General features: G+C 33.9%; 1 protein-coding gene across 1 annotated transcript; it reads right to left on the reverse strand.

Annotated features, from left to right (window-relative positions):
• Positions 1-5252: 5252 nt before the first annotated feature.
• On the reverse strand, positions 5253-6602 carry LOC126974887 (uncharacterized). Its single transcript, XM_050822593.1, has 2 exons — positions 6119-6602; positions 5253-5474 (listed from the first exon to the last, which is right to left on the reverse strand). The coding sequence occupies exons 1-2, from the start codon at positions 6532-6534 to the stop codon at positions 5414-5416; spliced, it is 477 nt and encodes a 158-aa protein (XP_050678550.1). The 5' UTR covers positions 6535-6602; the 3' UTR covers positions 5253-5413.
• Positions 6603-16607: the final 10005 nt, after the last annotated feature.

Raw genomic sequence — 16607 nt, forward strand, 5'->3', positions numbered from 1 at the left:
GTTTTTGACTTTCAATAAGTGATTTCGTGTACTATTTTGAATAAAAATAATTAAATTTTTAATTTGAATTAGATTAGCTTAGATGAGGTTGTCAGTAAACTCACAACTAGAAAATTAGAGCCATTGTAGTACGGAACAATTTGTTTAGAATATTTTTTCATAAGAGAAACGTTGGTTGGGACGCATGTTAGTATTTTTTGGTGTCACGATATTTAATCACATCATTACATCCCGAAACTCGGTTTTAAAATGAATGATAACTGGATCTTTCTTCTTTAATCACAACAAATAATGAAACTAAAATGCAACCCAGATACTTCATTTGTGTCAGTCGACAGAATACTTTCGAAGCTTTTTTATTACTGTAAAATTTCTCCGATGTTCCTATTTTAAAACTGACATGATTGGCAAGTTTGAGAATACATTATTTATGTTACATACATAAAACTAGGTAATGATGTTTGAAAAAAAAAATAAACAAAAAAAATATCGAATAGGTCTACCTGGAACCACTGCTTGGAACCAATATATTTAGTATTTAATTAGGTATAGTGTGATGTAATAAAGAGATCCGTAGGAGAAACAAAGTCACCGACGTAGCTCGGATGATTGCGAAAGTGAATGCACATAGCTCAAAGGACAGAAGACCGTTAGGGCAGTAAATTCCTCGAATAAGGGACTACGTACTGGAAGACGAAGTTTTGCTAGGCCCCCACAATGATCCGGTCAAGATCGCCGGAATAGGTTGGATGAGGGCAGCGCGGGACCGATAGTCATGGAGATCTTTTGAGGCCTAACTCCAGCGGTGGACGTCTTTCAGATAAAGTGAGATATAGGAAGAGTACGTCTAAAGAAGGTTCTAATATGTCCAAACTCGACTAGGATACATGGTTCTATTAAGCAGCTCCGATGCCCACCTTCTGGCTTCATCACCAGGTAAGTACGTTGGTTTATTTTGTTCAGTCGCTGACTATCTTGTCACCACATGTGTAATACTTACGTTTAAAAGTTCCGGTGGCCATTTGTGTTTTTCATCATCAGTACCGCTTTACCAACTGATGCTTTCTGTCATAAAAATGACAAGAATGGACGAGACGAGCAGGGTGTTCAGCTGATGATAACTGATACGCTCTGCCGAATACAATGCAGTGCCGTTTAGGTTTCATGAAAAACCCAAAAATATACCATATATACATATATATAAAAAATACACCCACTATAATTGCGCTCGTCACCTTGAGACATAAAATGTTAAGTCTCATTTGCCCAGTAATTTCACTAGCTACGGCGCCCATCAGATCGAAACACAATAACGCTTACATATTACAGCTTCATGGCAGAAAAAGTCGCCGTTGCCGGCGTCCTGTGCAAAGCCTTCCACTGGTAAATGCCCTTAGTCGCTTGTAACGACACCTTCGGGCCTTGGACTTCTCTATTCTTTTGTATGCCTCGGGGAAGAACAGGGCAAAAACACACGTACACAAATGATTGTATTGTTGTTGAAAAAACCCAAAAAAGCTGTACGTTTGCCTTTGAACTTTAAGGAGTCATCCATGATCATTTTTATCACCACTTCGTCCTTACCAAATTATGCTTTTCGAATGCAAATCTAAGTATTAGTGACTTCAAGTATCCCTATAAAAATATGAAGAGTTCCCTAGATTTTCCCAGCGTTCCAACATCAGATCCTGACCTGATAAATATGGGACTACCCGGTAACTACACCCTTACAAACACAAATATTATTTACCAAATAAGACCAGGCGCCCACTTGTAATTGGAGGACATAGATAAAAAATTGATTCCGACAAATTGAGAACCTCTTCCAGTGTTGAAGTCGGGTGGAAAAGATAAACAATTGGAGCTGTTATAAAATCCATAATTATCTAAAGTGTTTATAATTTGATTTTTGTGTGAATGTTAAATACCTATTTTGACAGACGAATTATGTGTCAGCTATTTTTTCACAGCCCGACAATGAGACCTTATTTAGCTTTCTGTGATTCAATTGATATTAAAAAATTTTCTCGTTCGTGTGGTAGGCATAAGGACTACCTCACCAAACATTCAAAGTATCCTATGTTTGACGACTGTGAATGATCTGGTGTTACAAAGAGTGATCAGTTGTCAACAGGAGACACGATTGTCCTCCTATACTATAAAAATAGTTTCACAGAAATCATCCATACCTTAGACGATGGCATGGAACACTTCTTGTGCAAGTCTTTACGCACTTAACGCTTCATCAACTGCGTTCATGTTTAATTGAAGATTTTTTAAGTCAGTTTCAACAAAAAACAATTTCCAGAAAAACTGCTTTTTCCAGCCAATACATATAATATTTTCCTATCACCTAGAAACTGTTCGAATAATATAACAAATACCAGGTCTAGAAGAATATTGGATGTCAGACCTTATTTTTCAATTGAATACTTACCTATAATAATATCTATAATTAAAACATCAAATCGACCTACTTAAATAATTTATCTAAGTGTGTTAAGTTTGTTTGAACAGGTTTGGCCGGACCGTCTCTCTGAAGAGTGAAAGGTCATTAACTTTCGCTATTTGGTTTCTTGACAAGTGTTCTGTAGGCGACAACTGCCGATAATAGCTGCATTGATTTTCTATGAACACGATATATCAGGATGTTGTTAAAGATTTATATATACCTAACTAACAATCCGATTCGACTATTTATATATTAGATTTCTCGATAAAATTTTTTGGCCGTTGGATGTATGAAATAGAAATATAAATAAATTTATCTAGGGAGTGACAATAATATAATATATTGCAACAACACTTGGTAGACATCATTAAGCTACATCAGTTCATAAATGAGCTTTGACATGGGGAGAAGAACTGATAAGAAACTCCCAGCACATCTTTTAAAATCATATATCAACTTAACCTATTTGATGTAATATACAATTTTAAGGGGCCTGCGCACAACGAGACCAGAACCATGCATCATTATCCTCAATATGGCCTTCTTTGTCAAAGAAGCTTTAATATATTGCTTGAATTTGTGCTCAGTCAGGTAATTTATAATATAAAATTGAATACCAAGACCTATGAGGGGGCCCTTAACTGTAGCTAACTTATTTATGGGTCATCCGTCATATAAAGGCAAAACAACTCAAGCGGGCAGACATGCGTGGCCACACAACCTTAATAATTACAGTAAGTGAGCTGTTATAATAAGTATAATATAATAATAATAATAATGTATAATATTAAGTTTTATTTTGTTTAGGGCTTGGCACCGACTTAAAACCTATCAATAGGTAGCACATATAAATAATAGCATTTTATTAATATTAAAGGTAAAGGTGTATTAAATTAAATTTTTAGTTACTTATTTGATACTTCTCAGTTTTTAAAGTCGGTTTTTTCAAACGTAGGTTTTTTTTGTGGGTTGTGAATGAGACTGCGCCTGCAAGCTCGCATTTGACAGTTACGCTGGAAAAGCTATTGATTGTTGAGCTACTAGCATGCCTAATATACACTCTGCTAGTAAGCATTCAGCCTAAATAAGTAAGTGTCCACCTCTCGAAAAAAAAATTTTGGGTCAAATCAAAACTAAGACAGCGTAAGTTATCCGATTTTCGGCGGAGGACGCTTATAACTCCGATTTGTAAACCGTGCGGGCGGGATTTCGGTACATTCTGCATGTAGACTAACAAATCTTATCGGAATTAACACCTAATATAACTCATAACATTTAGATAATTATGGATTTTCGCAAAATAACGTCTAACTCAACAGATTTTCAACGTAAGCCTTTGTAAGCAAAATTTACCAGAGTTATTAATGTCTAATCTTATAATATACTATTGTCATTTGAAATAAAATTGTTAAGATGCTATTCCACTGCACCACCGTTCAACCACGCAACTTGCGTGATAACCTGTCAACAGGAAGGATAACTTGGACTTGTCCAATAATGAGAGACAAGATGTTGAATCAATTTGTTCCAAATATTCATTGAAGCAATTATACCCGACAATCAATGTGTTTGTTGTTTCAGATTGTACTTTCTGAGAAGGCCGTTTGTATATAAGTACTTAAGTCTTTTCTAGTCTTATATCTAAGTATATATCAAAGGCAATGCTGTTCGTCAGTCTCTATTTAAATACTTCTTTTATATTCGCTAATAAAATGCTCGCCTAATACCTTACTTTCTTACGAGGGCTGCACTAAAAGTATCGGGAATGGAATATTTCGACTGTTCCTGTCATATTAAAATATTTTTAATTGAAAACTCCTTGGTTTTAAAAATCGAATACCATTTATTTATTTAAAAATAAGATTCTCGGTCTTGTCACAAGGTCTTTTCAAACTTGTTTATTTGTTGAGAAAATGGAATTGACTCGAGAAAATTCTAGAGCGATGATTTATTATGACCGGATGATTTCTGCATTTGGTGATGAAGCCCCATTTCAAAACCACAATTTATCGCTGGTTTGCTGAATTTCAACGTGGACGTGTCAAGCTCAGTGATGATCCTCGTCAAGGTCGTCCAAAAACTGCAGTCACCAAAGAATACTTCGAAAAGCAATAAATACATTTTTAAATAGTAATGTTGTGTCACTTCCTTCATTCCCGATACTTTTAGTGCAGCCCTCGTACAAAACAATGTTTAAAATTATATTTACAATATGATGATTACATTAAATTAACGCGTTGGATAGCAAGGCTGATCTGTTGACCAAAATAGCTGCCAGCGCTTGAGTTTACAGTACCCCAATTGCGGTTGTTGTTATCAGTAGTTTTTATTTTTGCCGGACATACATTATAACAGCCAAACTGACAAATAGACGACAAAGATTGTACTGTTTATAATTTGTTACGATTTTATAGGTACCTATAGATGTATAAATTCTATTTTTTTTTCATAGTAATAAGGAACGAGATGAGCAGGACGTTCAGCTGATGTTGATTGATACGCCCTGGGCAATATTATTCAGTGCCGCTCAGGATTCTTGAAAAACCCAATAATTCTGAGCGAAACTACATTTGCGCTCGTCATCTTGAGACATTTCACTCATTTGCCCAGTAATTTCACTAGCTACGGCGCCCTTAAGAACGCACCACAATAATGCTTACACATTACTGCTTTACGGCAAAAATAAGCCCCATTGTGGCACCCGTAATCTAGCCGGCATCTTGTGCAAAGCAGCCTCCCACTGGTACTATGCACACAATAATATGCTACGTAAACAATAAAGAATTAAAGAAAACAACAGTTTTGGGTTTTTCAATAAGAATTTTCGTTTATTTTCAACAAAACAATTAATGTACAATACTTAAATATAAGTTATTACAAAACTATTATATTACTAATAAATGCAAGATCTGTCGTATCACGCTTCATGGCTGTTCATTAGGCAAAACGTTATCATTTAGTTTAATGATGGCGATTTTTTCTCAATAACGGAAGCAGCATATTTGCGAGTCGATACTTCAATCTGAAACAATAAAAAGCATCATTTAAAATTATATAAAAATACTCATAATGTCAAAATATATAAAAGACATTTATTTTCTCAAAATTGAACTTCGGAGAAGACACGGCGCAAGACACTCGCATAGTAATCGTTTTCGCTCTGTTTGAAAAATAGCATGATGTATAAAGCAATCATAATCTAGTATCTGGTTCTAGGCTGCCTCTTCAAATAATCTGCGTTATTCAGGTAAATTTTTTCGTTTAGTACGAGAGAGTGAACCTCTTTAAAGTCTTTTTCTGTCAAATCTTTTTTATTACAAATTAAAAACGCATTGAATAAATAATCATTATACTGCAGCAATTTACTAGATTAAAAACATAACAGCACCCGTGTTTATTGCAGATAGATAAAAATGATTAATATTAACGTAATAATTTGAGCAATAAAAGTTCGATTCAGTTCTCTATGGTCAAACATATAATGACCATTTTGGCGAAAGTCTAAACAAACCTAATGGGTGTCCAATTTGAACGATAACTCGCTTATTTTAATTATTGTACAAAAATGATAATAAATTAAGTTTTATCTATGATAATAACAATACAATACTTCGAATTGTCATCATGATTTACTAAAATGCTGACTAATACGTATTAAGTTCGTACCTTTGCGATTTTTCTTGTTTCCTTAAAGACGCGTTTTTCTTCTGACTACTGGGCTCCGAGCTAACTGGAACATCGTTGATCGTCTCTTCGGGCTTAGATGTATCGGGCTTAACATCATCAGGTTTGTTTTCAGGTTTCTGATATTGGGGCTTTTGCGGTTTCGGCTTCTGTAGTTCATTCAGGTCTTCCAGATCAATTAAATCGCTGAGGTCTATGTCGGACACTGCAGCCAATAGCGACTCGGCAGGTGCAACGGCGATTACCACACCGTCGATGTTAAGCCGATAATTCTCAGTACCATTCTGTCTTTGATCAAAATGTTTCTCCGGACAATCTGGAGTCGGCGCAGCGAAAGCGATCGTCAAGATCGCAGAAAGTATTGCGACCTCGCAGACAACTCTCTTGTAGTTGACCATCGCGGAAGGTGCGCTGAAGCTTACTGAGTGAGTGTGTCGCTTGCGGGACCACTTTGATGCCGTTCTCCACTGCATCTTTTATTTATTAACTGAGATAGCGGTACAGACGGCGTCGAGCAAAACCGACGTACCCGTTTCTAAACTAGAAGCAATAAAGCCGATATCAATGTAGGCCAATAAAGGGTTGTCAACCTTCTTGGTCTGAGTTATACTACCTCGCTTCAGCATCGTCTAACGCCTTATTAATACACGCTGTGTAAAGTTACTCCAATTTTAAAATTACATTCTTGTTCATGTAATTCTGTAGTGACAAAAGTAAGATAAAGACAGCGTTTATTAATAACACAGTAGTGGTTTTCAAATTACTTTGCGTAATAGAATCGCAATACTGATAAAATTATTTACCATAGGGAGTGATAATAACATGAAACTACATCAGTTCGTGAAGGGGATTAGACACGGGGAGAAGAACTGATAAGAAACTCTCAGCCAATAATAATAATAACAGTGCAGTCTCAATCAAGCAACAATCGCAAAATTATCTAATATTAATCAGCTCCTAATATTATATCCCTCAGCTCTATCGTATTAATGCTAGCCCACAATAAGACGCCACAATGAGATGATAAAGAAAGATAAGCTTAAACAAAAACACCAAAACATTATATTTATATGTACAAGTGCATTATAAATTTCGTACCCGCGCCCGATCATTGTGTGAATTGTCATGTAATGAAATATCCCGTATTGCGAATATAAGAGGTATTTCTTAGTCAAAAATATGTAGGTTCTGGATAAGTAATCACCAACATAAGTATCTACTTAAACCTTCTACTATTACTATTTGGATCGGGTCAGTAGTTTTCGCAGTAGAACCATATATGGTATAACCGAAGGAAAATGGATCTCCATTTATTCGTATAGGCTATAGATGCTATGAGTGTAAATTGAAATTTATAGTACATATTTAAACATACTTGGTAATCATGGAATTTTTATGGAAGAGAAGGAAAAACTAGTGTACGGGTCACTTGCAAAATCAAAGGAACCACAGGAGTGTTGCCAGCCTTTAAGAAGTGAACGCGCTTTTTTTAAGGTCGTAATTTCCCACGTCGTATTGTCGTGGAAACAAATACCGCACAACGCCCACACAGGGAAGCTCATTCCATAGTTTGGTTGTGTGAAGTAAGTTCCTTGAAAACCGAAAAAAAAACAAATACAGGCGAGGCAAAAACGTATAAAATATGTTATATTAATAATATCTTCATCAATAATGATAGATAGTCGTGTAGTAGTTATTGCCTTCCTAGATAATACTGATATTTTAATTAAATTTGATTTTAACTGATTTGAATGAAATCCGAAATTTCAATAAATACTAATTATTGTGAATTTTCAATTACAGATAAAAAATTATTTAAGTGTCTATTATATTTTGTTGTGATTCCATGCATAGACGAACAAGTGGTGCGTATATACATCATACTACATGACTGTATAGGTACTTATAATATGCTTGTATGTTCATAATTTGTTCAAATTATAATATTTCTTGTTCGTAAATTGTTGGCAATTAATCTTAACCTTGCGGAGAATAAAATAAACAAATAATCAATTGAATTATTACGACAAATTACTGTCTGCTAACTGAACGTGGTGCAGTAGAGTCCACGAGCTATTTAGTTTTAGACAGAACGGATTATTTAAAATTATGTGCCACTGAGAAATATGTATTGTATTGTGTTATTATGTGAAATCCTATTTTCCCGTCATTGCAACAAAATTAAATTATAAATATTCTTGTCAATGATCAATTTAAGTTTGTAATTAATTAACTTCTAAAATATGGAAATAATATTTCGTAGGCCTTGGATGACGTCACAAGACACGTTCTGTGTTTATTAACTTACTATTAAATTTTATTATTATTTTTTGCAAGTAAAGATTAGATAAATATAAGAAGATAACTGCTTAGACTAAGTATATTATGTGTTAACAATCCAAATTAAAGGACAAAATCAAGTAAATAAGTTTAAACGACAAAAAACGTGGTAAAAACTGATCAGAATATAAGTGAGACAAGCACAACATAATATTATTATGACAAAGCATAATACGTTTGTATTAGAAATCGTATATTTTATGTGAAATTAAGTGATAACAAAGTACAGGTAGTAAGTATAGTTATAATAACAATACACCGAGCATTAGGTTCTCTTGAAATACTCTTAATTCAAATTTACGTAATACTTATAATGAATGTTAATATTACAAATTTAGGACCTGCCTCGATTCCGTCGACCACAGGATTTCAGACGTGTAGAAAATCATGACCAGAGAAAATCTTCTATTACTTCTCTTTGTGTACCGGATTCACATAAGCCTATTTATAGAATAATTAACGATAGATGGACAAACCGTTTAAACTTAGTAGGGATATAAAGGGAGAAAACGAAGGGGAAAATCTATGATAATGTAAAAAAAACATTTATGTTTCACATTCATTATTGATAAGCAACGTCAAGATAATTTATTGCCTAAGCAAGAATATAAATAACAATCACACGGATTGCGCTGCAGTATCTACACAGGTTCGTGTTGTAAAGTCTATGGTAAGACTTGTTGCGATGCGTGCGCATGCGACTAGATATCTAACTGTACAGACAGCCGTTCAACTCAACGGTACACGTCACAGACACAAGCAACATCGTCTCTCGACTTGCATTTCTCTTAATTATAAGCTTGTTAGATGTAAACCAAGATATCAAATTCACAGACAGTTGCGATAGCAATGGAGTCTATAAACAGATTACAGTAAAAAACTTAAAAATAAAATAATATCTTTGTGGGTGCGGGCTTGATAAGAAATTATTTTAATTAATGAAAATATAGTTATAAGATTTGTTTTGTTTGAATAAATAAGTTAATATATAAATTGATGTAAATGTTGCTGTGAACATAAATTTTTATGGAAAACGAGCTCGGTGTTCATTTGATAAGATTAATTGAATGATGATGATATATGTCCGATCTGATACACAAATGTTGAGCGATGTCATTGAAACAAATGTCAATATATATGCTTAATGAAAGGACAAATTATGCAGTAACAAAATTCAAACTTTGGATAACTTTTGTCAGTAAATCAATCAATATTATTGAAAGGTACCCAAAATTTTGTAACAATAGTTCTAGGTATTCTTCAATACTTTCTGGGTGAAAATTTTATAACGTAATATGCATTTACAGGCTTAAAATCCACAGCAACTGACGTAACTGCAAATCCAAAACAGCATGTCAAGAAATAGTGTGTCTGTCCTATTGAGACCGGGTCCGACCGTTGGTAGACATAATATGCATATAAGGCATTGAAATTTTAACTGTTTCAAGACATAGGTTTTATTCACATTAATAGATATTTTATTTATTATGAAGCTTCTCAAACGAAGAATCGGGACATCATCATGATATTATAATATTATATTTATAATATTTCTAAGGGCTTGGTCTGAGGTATTATTTTTAGGGTTCCGTTCCTCTAAAGGAAAAACTGGAACCCAGGATCACTTTGTTGTCCATCTGTCTGTCTGTCAAGACTATATCTCGGGAACGCGAGGAGATATCGAGTTGAAATTATCGATCGAAATAATATCTTAAGCCTGTGAAAAAAATCAAAATTCTATGTTATCGTACAAAAAAGATGCGGCCTTTTATGCCGCAAAAAAAACCTTTATTTCGACACTCTCAAGAGAATGATGACCATGACATTTGGCAAGTTATACCGTCTTATATTACAGATATAGGGGCTAGTCTGTAGTTTACTCATAAAAACAAGGGTCTTTATGCAAGGAATGGAGTGTCATGTGGGTGTTATATGAAAGGACTACATTGAAACAAGCTTAAACAGATTTTTATGATGTCTTCGTCTTATGACGGAACCCTTGGTGGACGAGTCTGACTTGTCCTTGACTGTTTTTTTTACTTGTTTATGTCAACTCATAGCCTTTGACAAACCATCAAAATATAATATTCATGTAACGTTTCAATACTGGTTTCAATGTTTACTTCTTTCAAACAATACTGGTAGACGAGTAGAGTGTAGAAACAAGAAAAACAAGCGAATTTGTATGCAGCTTTCAAACTCATCGTATACTGCGAATTTAATAGGCTTTGAGGGCAGCTGCACTTGAAGAACCTTCCTTCTATACGAAGATTTATGTCTTTACTAATAACTCGTCTGGCTTCGCACGGACAGTAGAACATCAGTTTCGCATCATGTTGTTGCGCAGAACATATTAATTAGATTTAAATGTAACTCACATCTATATTCACAGTTTTAAAATATTTTAAACATTTACGGCCTTACAAATAAAATTGGCATAAAGTTTTAACTAAGCATAAACCAAGAATATGTAAAATGTTTACAAATAGACAATTTTCCTTACGAATGGTTTGTTCTTATGTATAATGTTTCCCGCGTTTATTTGCAAGGCAGCTTGTCATTCGGAAAACTTCAGAATTATCATTGTATTGACAGTGTTGTCAACGATATTGTAAACATTTTACACATTCTTTGTTTATCATCAGATAAAACTTTATACCAAGTTTATTTGTAAGGCTGATAGTGTAATATTTAAAAATATGTAAACGATGACATCGACTGCAACGAAATCTTTTGGGAAATGTTTAAGTAGTATATAGGATATTCAATAATGTTTAAAATAAAATGAATAATGTTTGAAACAAAATCAGAGAGATCGAGTGGATAGATAGAGTGGAGACATCACAGACATGATTCCATGATCCACGTGTCCATGGATGATACACCATCTCCTATTTACAAAAACTATAAATGCTACCATTCCGAAGACTATTTCTTATGTTATTGTAGTATAAAAAAGAATCACTCTGGCTCGACAGTGGACACTCAAAATAATGGCTATGCTTTTGTAAGTTGTTTCAACGGCATTTACATAGTTTGTTGCGCGTACATTTTTAAAATGCAGGAAATCTTGTGATATATATCAAATAAACTTAATAATGTATTCGTCTTTATAGAATGTGCTATAAAACAAGTTGTACATTATATGTGACCATATTTTAGACATTAGTATAGGTTAAGTAATTTAACCTTAGAAGATTGTTATCGCGGACATTTCGGTTGAGGAAAATGTTTTCTAATAAGTATTAAAGAGAAACAATCCCATCAGACATTGATTTGTTATATCTATCTCAAAAATTACGCAGCATTTTTGATTAAAACTCCCAGGTGGCATATGTATGTAAGTTATCACCTGATAATATATAATATAATATATATTTGGTCTCCTCTTATAACAAACACAATAATGATGCTTAAATCCTACAATAGTTTTTTGACATAAAACTCCAAAAACCTTCTTTTTGAAAGTTATAACTTGTGTCCGAATGATATTTGTCTCGAATGTTTTTCTTTTTTTACATTTTATATCATCCAAAAATTCCATGTGCGACCTGATTTCACCTGTCGCGTTTATGCTGCGTTTAAGTCGAGCGAATATGGTTTTGAACAGGTTTTGTTCCAGTCAAATTCTTGTTGTTTATTCTCTTTAAAAGTTACCGGGTCACTAAACTTATATGTATTCCGATACATACATCTGCGAACGCGATTTTGACACACTTTAAGACGTCCAATTTACTTACTTGAATATTATCACACGTGCCAAGGACCATTTACTGACCAAAGGATTTTCATTGCTTCGGGCTTGTATTATAACGAGGATGACCGGTATAATAAAATCTAATATATAAAATTCTCGTGTCGCGGTGTTTGTTAACTAACTCCTCCGAAACGGCGGAACCAATTTGTTTGAAATTTTGTGTGCATTTCGGGCAGGTCTGAGTATCGGCCAAAATTGTTCTTCATGCCCCAAAATTTTCTTTTTGCATTTTATTAATTTATATTACATAACAATGTTTCCCGGTTCTGCTAGTAATATATAGAAACACGGTCTTAAAAGTAGGAAATAATGTTATAATGCGGAGAGTTCATTCTATAGCCACATAAGCTGTTCTAGTGTTTAGTTATCATTTTTTCTACAAGCTGTCAACGGAGAAAACCTGATACTCAAGCTGATCCAAGTTGGCATGATAGAAGGTGTGATCCTCTGTTCTTTAGGCACAACAATTACTCTGCCGATCAAATTCTGTTAAAATGGTCGAGTTGAAAAATAATTATAATTCGCTGTCCTATTAGTTTCCTATCAGTTCATCTCTCCATGTCAAAGCTCCTTGATGTACTGATGTAGCTTCAGGACGTTTATCAAGTGTTGTTACAATATGTAATTGTCACCTAATATGGTCTCTTTAATCACGACAGCCCACTGTGCAGAGCCTGCATGGAGGCAGAAGAGATGGCCGCACACATCATTCTGGAGTGTAGGAGTGTGGCCACTTACCGGGCCAAACACCTGGGGTCACCGAGGACTCTCCCCGAGGTCATGGGTAACATCAGAGGTTTGATTAACTACCTTGAGGAGCTAGGATGGCAGGATTAGCCGCCCACCTCACCACGCAAAATAGGCGCGCCATAGTCGTCGAGTTGCGGATAGTAGCCCGTGATTACCTATGGTAAACAAAAATATTTCTATTCTATTCCTGCATTCCTACCATTTTTAGTAGATTGTGCAGCCGTCATGGTAGTCAAAGGCACATAATATATGTATATACATCATTGATTGCAATGACCACATGATAGAACAATTTGTTATGATTTTAAAGTGATAACCTGAGATTAAGTACACAAATAAAACTGAAAACATAATTTTATAACGGTTGGCTCAGTTGGAAAGAGCGCTGGCACGGAACGCGATAGGTCGCGAGTTCGAGTCCCGCATCGTTCATAAAATTTTGTTTTTAGTTTTTATTTGTCACACGATAGATGTAATAATTACATCAAGGCTAGGTTGATAATATGAAATAAAACTAAACTCACCAAGTGTTACATATCCGATGGTGGCGTCGCAATCTCATTCGATAAAAGTTTAAAGAGGTTTTGAATGATGTGAATTACAATAAACAGTTATAAAATCTGTTACTTGCGTGGTTTACTTACTAGAGCTTTGATGAAACGAGAGCTTGGCAGTGTCAACATCTGGTGACCGAGATTTGTAATATTTACATAGATACCTATTCAATAAAATTCGCTTGGCTTTCTAACCCTAGCACGGAGAAGTTTCTTGAAGTAAATTTTGTTAACATACTTTCTTTTGAAATATATTTAAACTACCCGTTCCCGCCCGCTTCGGCGAATTTTAAAAGGAAATAAATTAATAAAGGAACGTTGGTATTCGAAAAACAGCCATAGCAATCTAGGATACATTTCGCATCGAATGGTGGTAGTTTCATTTCGATACGATCAGTGGTTTAGGCGTGATTGAGCCTCAAACAAAGACCATTTTCATGATGTATATAAAGATTATATTTTATTAAATATGTTTTTTGAAATTTTTAATTTAATATTTTGTTATGGAATTATTTTGAAGAAAATTTATTTTTTAAATATATTTCTTTGAAATGTTTGTCTATATTGATGGTAAACTTTGAATATTTGTTTTTAAACTTGGTCAGTTGAAATTTCACTTCTATTATGTGTCCCACACACATTTCGATTATTTCGTGATTTCATTTCTTTCTTAAATAATTTTATAAATTAATATTTTGTTTTGTTTTCTTTCGGAATAATATGTAGAACAAATACACTTTTTATTAGTTCTAAAGCGTGAATATCACAGAACAGAAAAATCTAGTAGAAGTGGCATCATGTCATTTTACTATGGAAACCGATGTCCCTGAACTCACACATTTATCTATTAAATACGAAATACACACACTTAATTCCTGCTTTATGATAGGCCTAAATTCACAATCTCGAAACGACATGACTACAAATTTATTTACATCAATTTCGAACTTAAAACCATTACACTAATCTCGTATCCTTAAAGAAATAATGATAACCTCGTAACTTTTTCTTAAATCGCGAAAAATAACATTTAAAAACTTCAAGTAATAGGAACTCTGTAACCATAGATTTGACTTCTGTCAAAATACCTAGTGTTGTACGAAAATTAATAAACATGTCGATAAGTTAGTGAAAACTAAAAATGATGTACCTATTCAGGGTTGTTAAAACATATTACTTAATGGTTTTCGATCTATTTTTTACAATTCTATGAAGTATTTTCTCTACTATATGATTTGAAGAGGGTTTTTCTTCTAGTCCACCTCGACTTAGGCTTATCGGTGAAACTTCAATATATGCCAAATAATAAAATTTAATTAAGAAAATTGTTTGACTATATTTAAAAATTAACGCATAAATAATTTAACTGGAATCTTACACATATTTGTTAAAAAATAATTAGCTGTACCTAAGAGACAATAAAAACTATTAATTTAATTTATCGTAGTCTATCTTGTACACAATTACTACAACCATATTACAACATTTTGCTTACTTACACCCTTATAGCATGGTGCATGGAAAATAGCAATACTTGAATACAATTTATAAAGAAAAAAAATATTTCGATAAAATTATATCGATATGTACATGCATGCACTTGTTGAGTAACAAGATATTTTTATTGTTTACATTAATTATTCGAACATAAGTTACATCGATTAAACGTAAAGGAAAATGAATCATACGTCTTAAAGTTATGGTTAATTTTTTATTGTATATTTTGCACTACACATAAAAAATATTAATTGTAATTAAATCTGAAAATTATGATTACCTACCGATGATAGGAAATCCCATCGTTGAACATACTTTTATTGTGGCTATGATTTCTACAGGCCAATATGGCACATAAAGGCATATTTGTATTTTTTTAAAGATAATAATGCTTCACCTGACATCAAATGACTGGTATCACTTGAGCCTCGGGTACATTTGTACACAATAGTGACGACAGGGTAACGCCCACATGCCACTTCCACTAGTTGTTTCTGTTACATGGTGAATATTATGATTTAAGAGAAGTGATTTAAAAGATAGGCTGGGAGTGTCTGACCAGTTCTTCTCTCCATGTCAAAGCCACTTTACGAACTGATGTAGCTTCATGACGCTCAAAGTGTTGTTGCTTTATATGTTATTGTCACTCCCTATGGTAACTACGATAGAATTTTTAAAGACATTTATATCGACGAATTTGAATTCAGACTGAACCCTAATGAATCTCTTTAAGCTCCACCTCATGGGTTTAATAACATGAGAGTAAAAATATAGTTTTATATTTTAAATCTTCTATTATAATATTTATAAGTACTTCTATTTACTCTAAAAGAAATAAGATTCGATTTTTTTTCATCTTTATTTTGTAATAACCATTGCAATTTTTGATGAGTAATAAGTAATAATTGACGTACAATAAACAACTAGACTCACAATCACGCAAAAAAATTGTCGAAAACTGTGCCTAATAGATTAGGCACAGTTTTCGTACAGTTGTGTTTCGACCGCACTTTGAATACAACGCCACGCAATGACAAAGTGTTCAATGAAAAACTTTCCAAAGACACGTCAGACACTCGGTAACTGACTATTTCCAGTATATATATCAAGTGCTCATTGAAAGAATTTGCTACGGGCCCCGCGTAAGTTTAATCCGCTACTGATCCAAACATAAAAGGATGGAGTATCGTATTTCAAGTAAATTCCCCTTTAAACAAACTCGCGTTCTTGTCTCGCGTTCGCGTCCGGCTCTTTCGCACGTTTCACACCATAATCAGTAGCTTGAGCGTATACAATAGACTTTGAACATTACTGCCATGAAATAAGGTGCTAATTTGAATGAATGTTTAATGTTATCTGTATAAATTACTGTATACATATATACAAGGCCGCTCGGATATTTTTTGACGATCTTTTAATAAGCGCTTGGGAGCCTTGTTGCTTATAGTATGTTAATGGTGCTAATACATACTTTCGATACATTTTCCTCGACGTCATTCCGAATCGAAAGAACCATCCCTCATATTTTAAGAGCTTTATCAAGTATTAACATGTTTTTAGCCTTGTTGACTAG

The sequence above is a fragment of the Leptidea sinapis genome, chromosome 34 (genome assembly GCF_905404315.1).
Source record: "Leptidea sinapis chromosome 34, ilLepSina1.1, whole genome shotgun sequence".
Classification (NCBI taxonomy): Eukaryota; Metazoa; Arthropoda; class Insecta; order Lepidoptera; family Pieridae; genus Leptidea; species Leptidea sinapis.

Bases quoted from the DNA above. Each gene is read 5' to 3' on its own strand.
- LOC126974887 (XM_050822593.1), bottom strand. From the start codon at position 6,534: ATGGTCAACTACAAGAGAGTTGTCTGCGAGGTCGCAATACTTTCTGCG. The intron at 5,475-6,118 runs GTACGAACTTAA...TTATTGTTTCAG, and splicing joins AAACAAGAAAAATCGCAAAG to ATTGAAGTATCGACTCGCAA.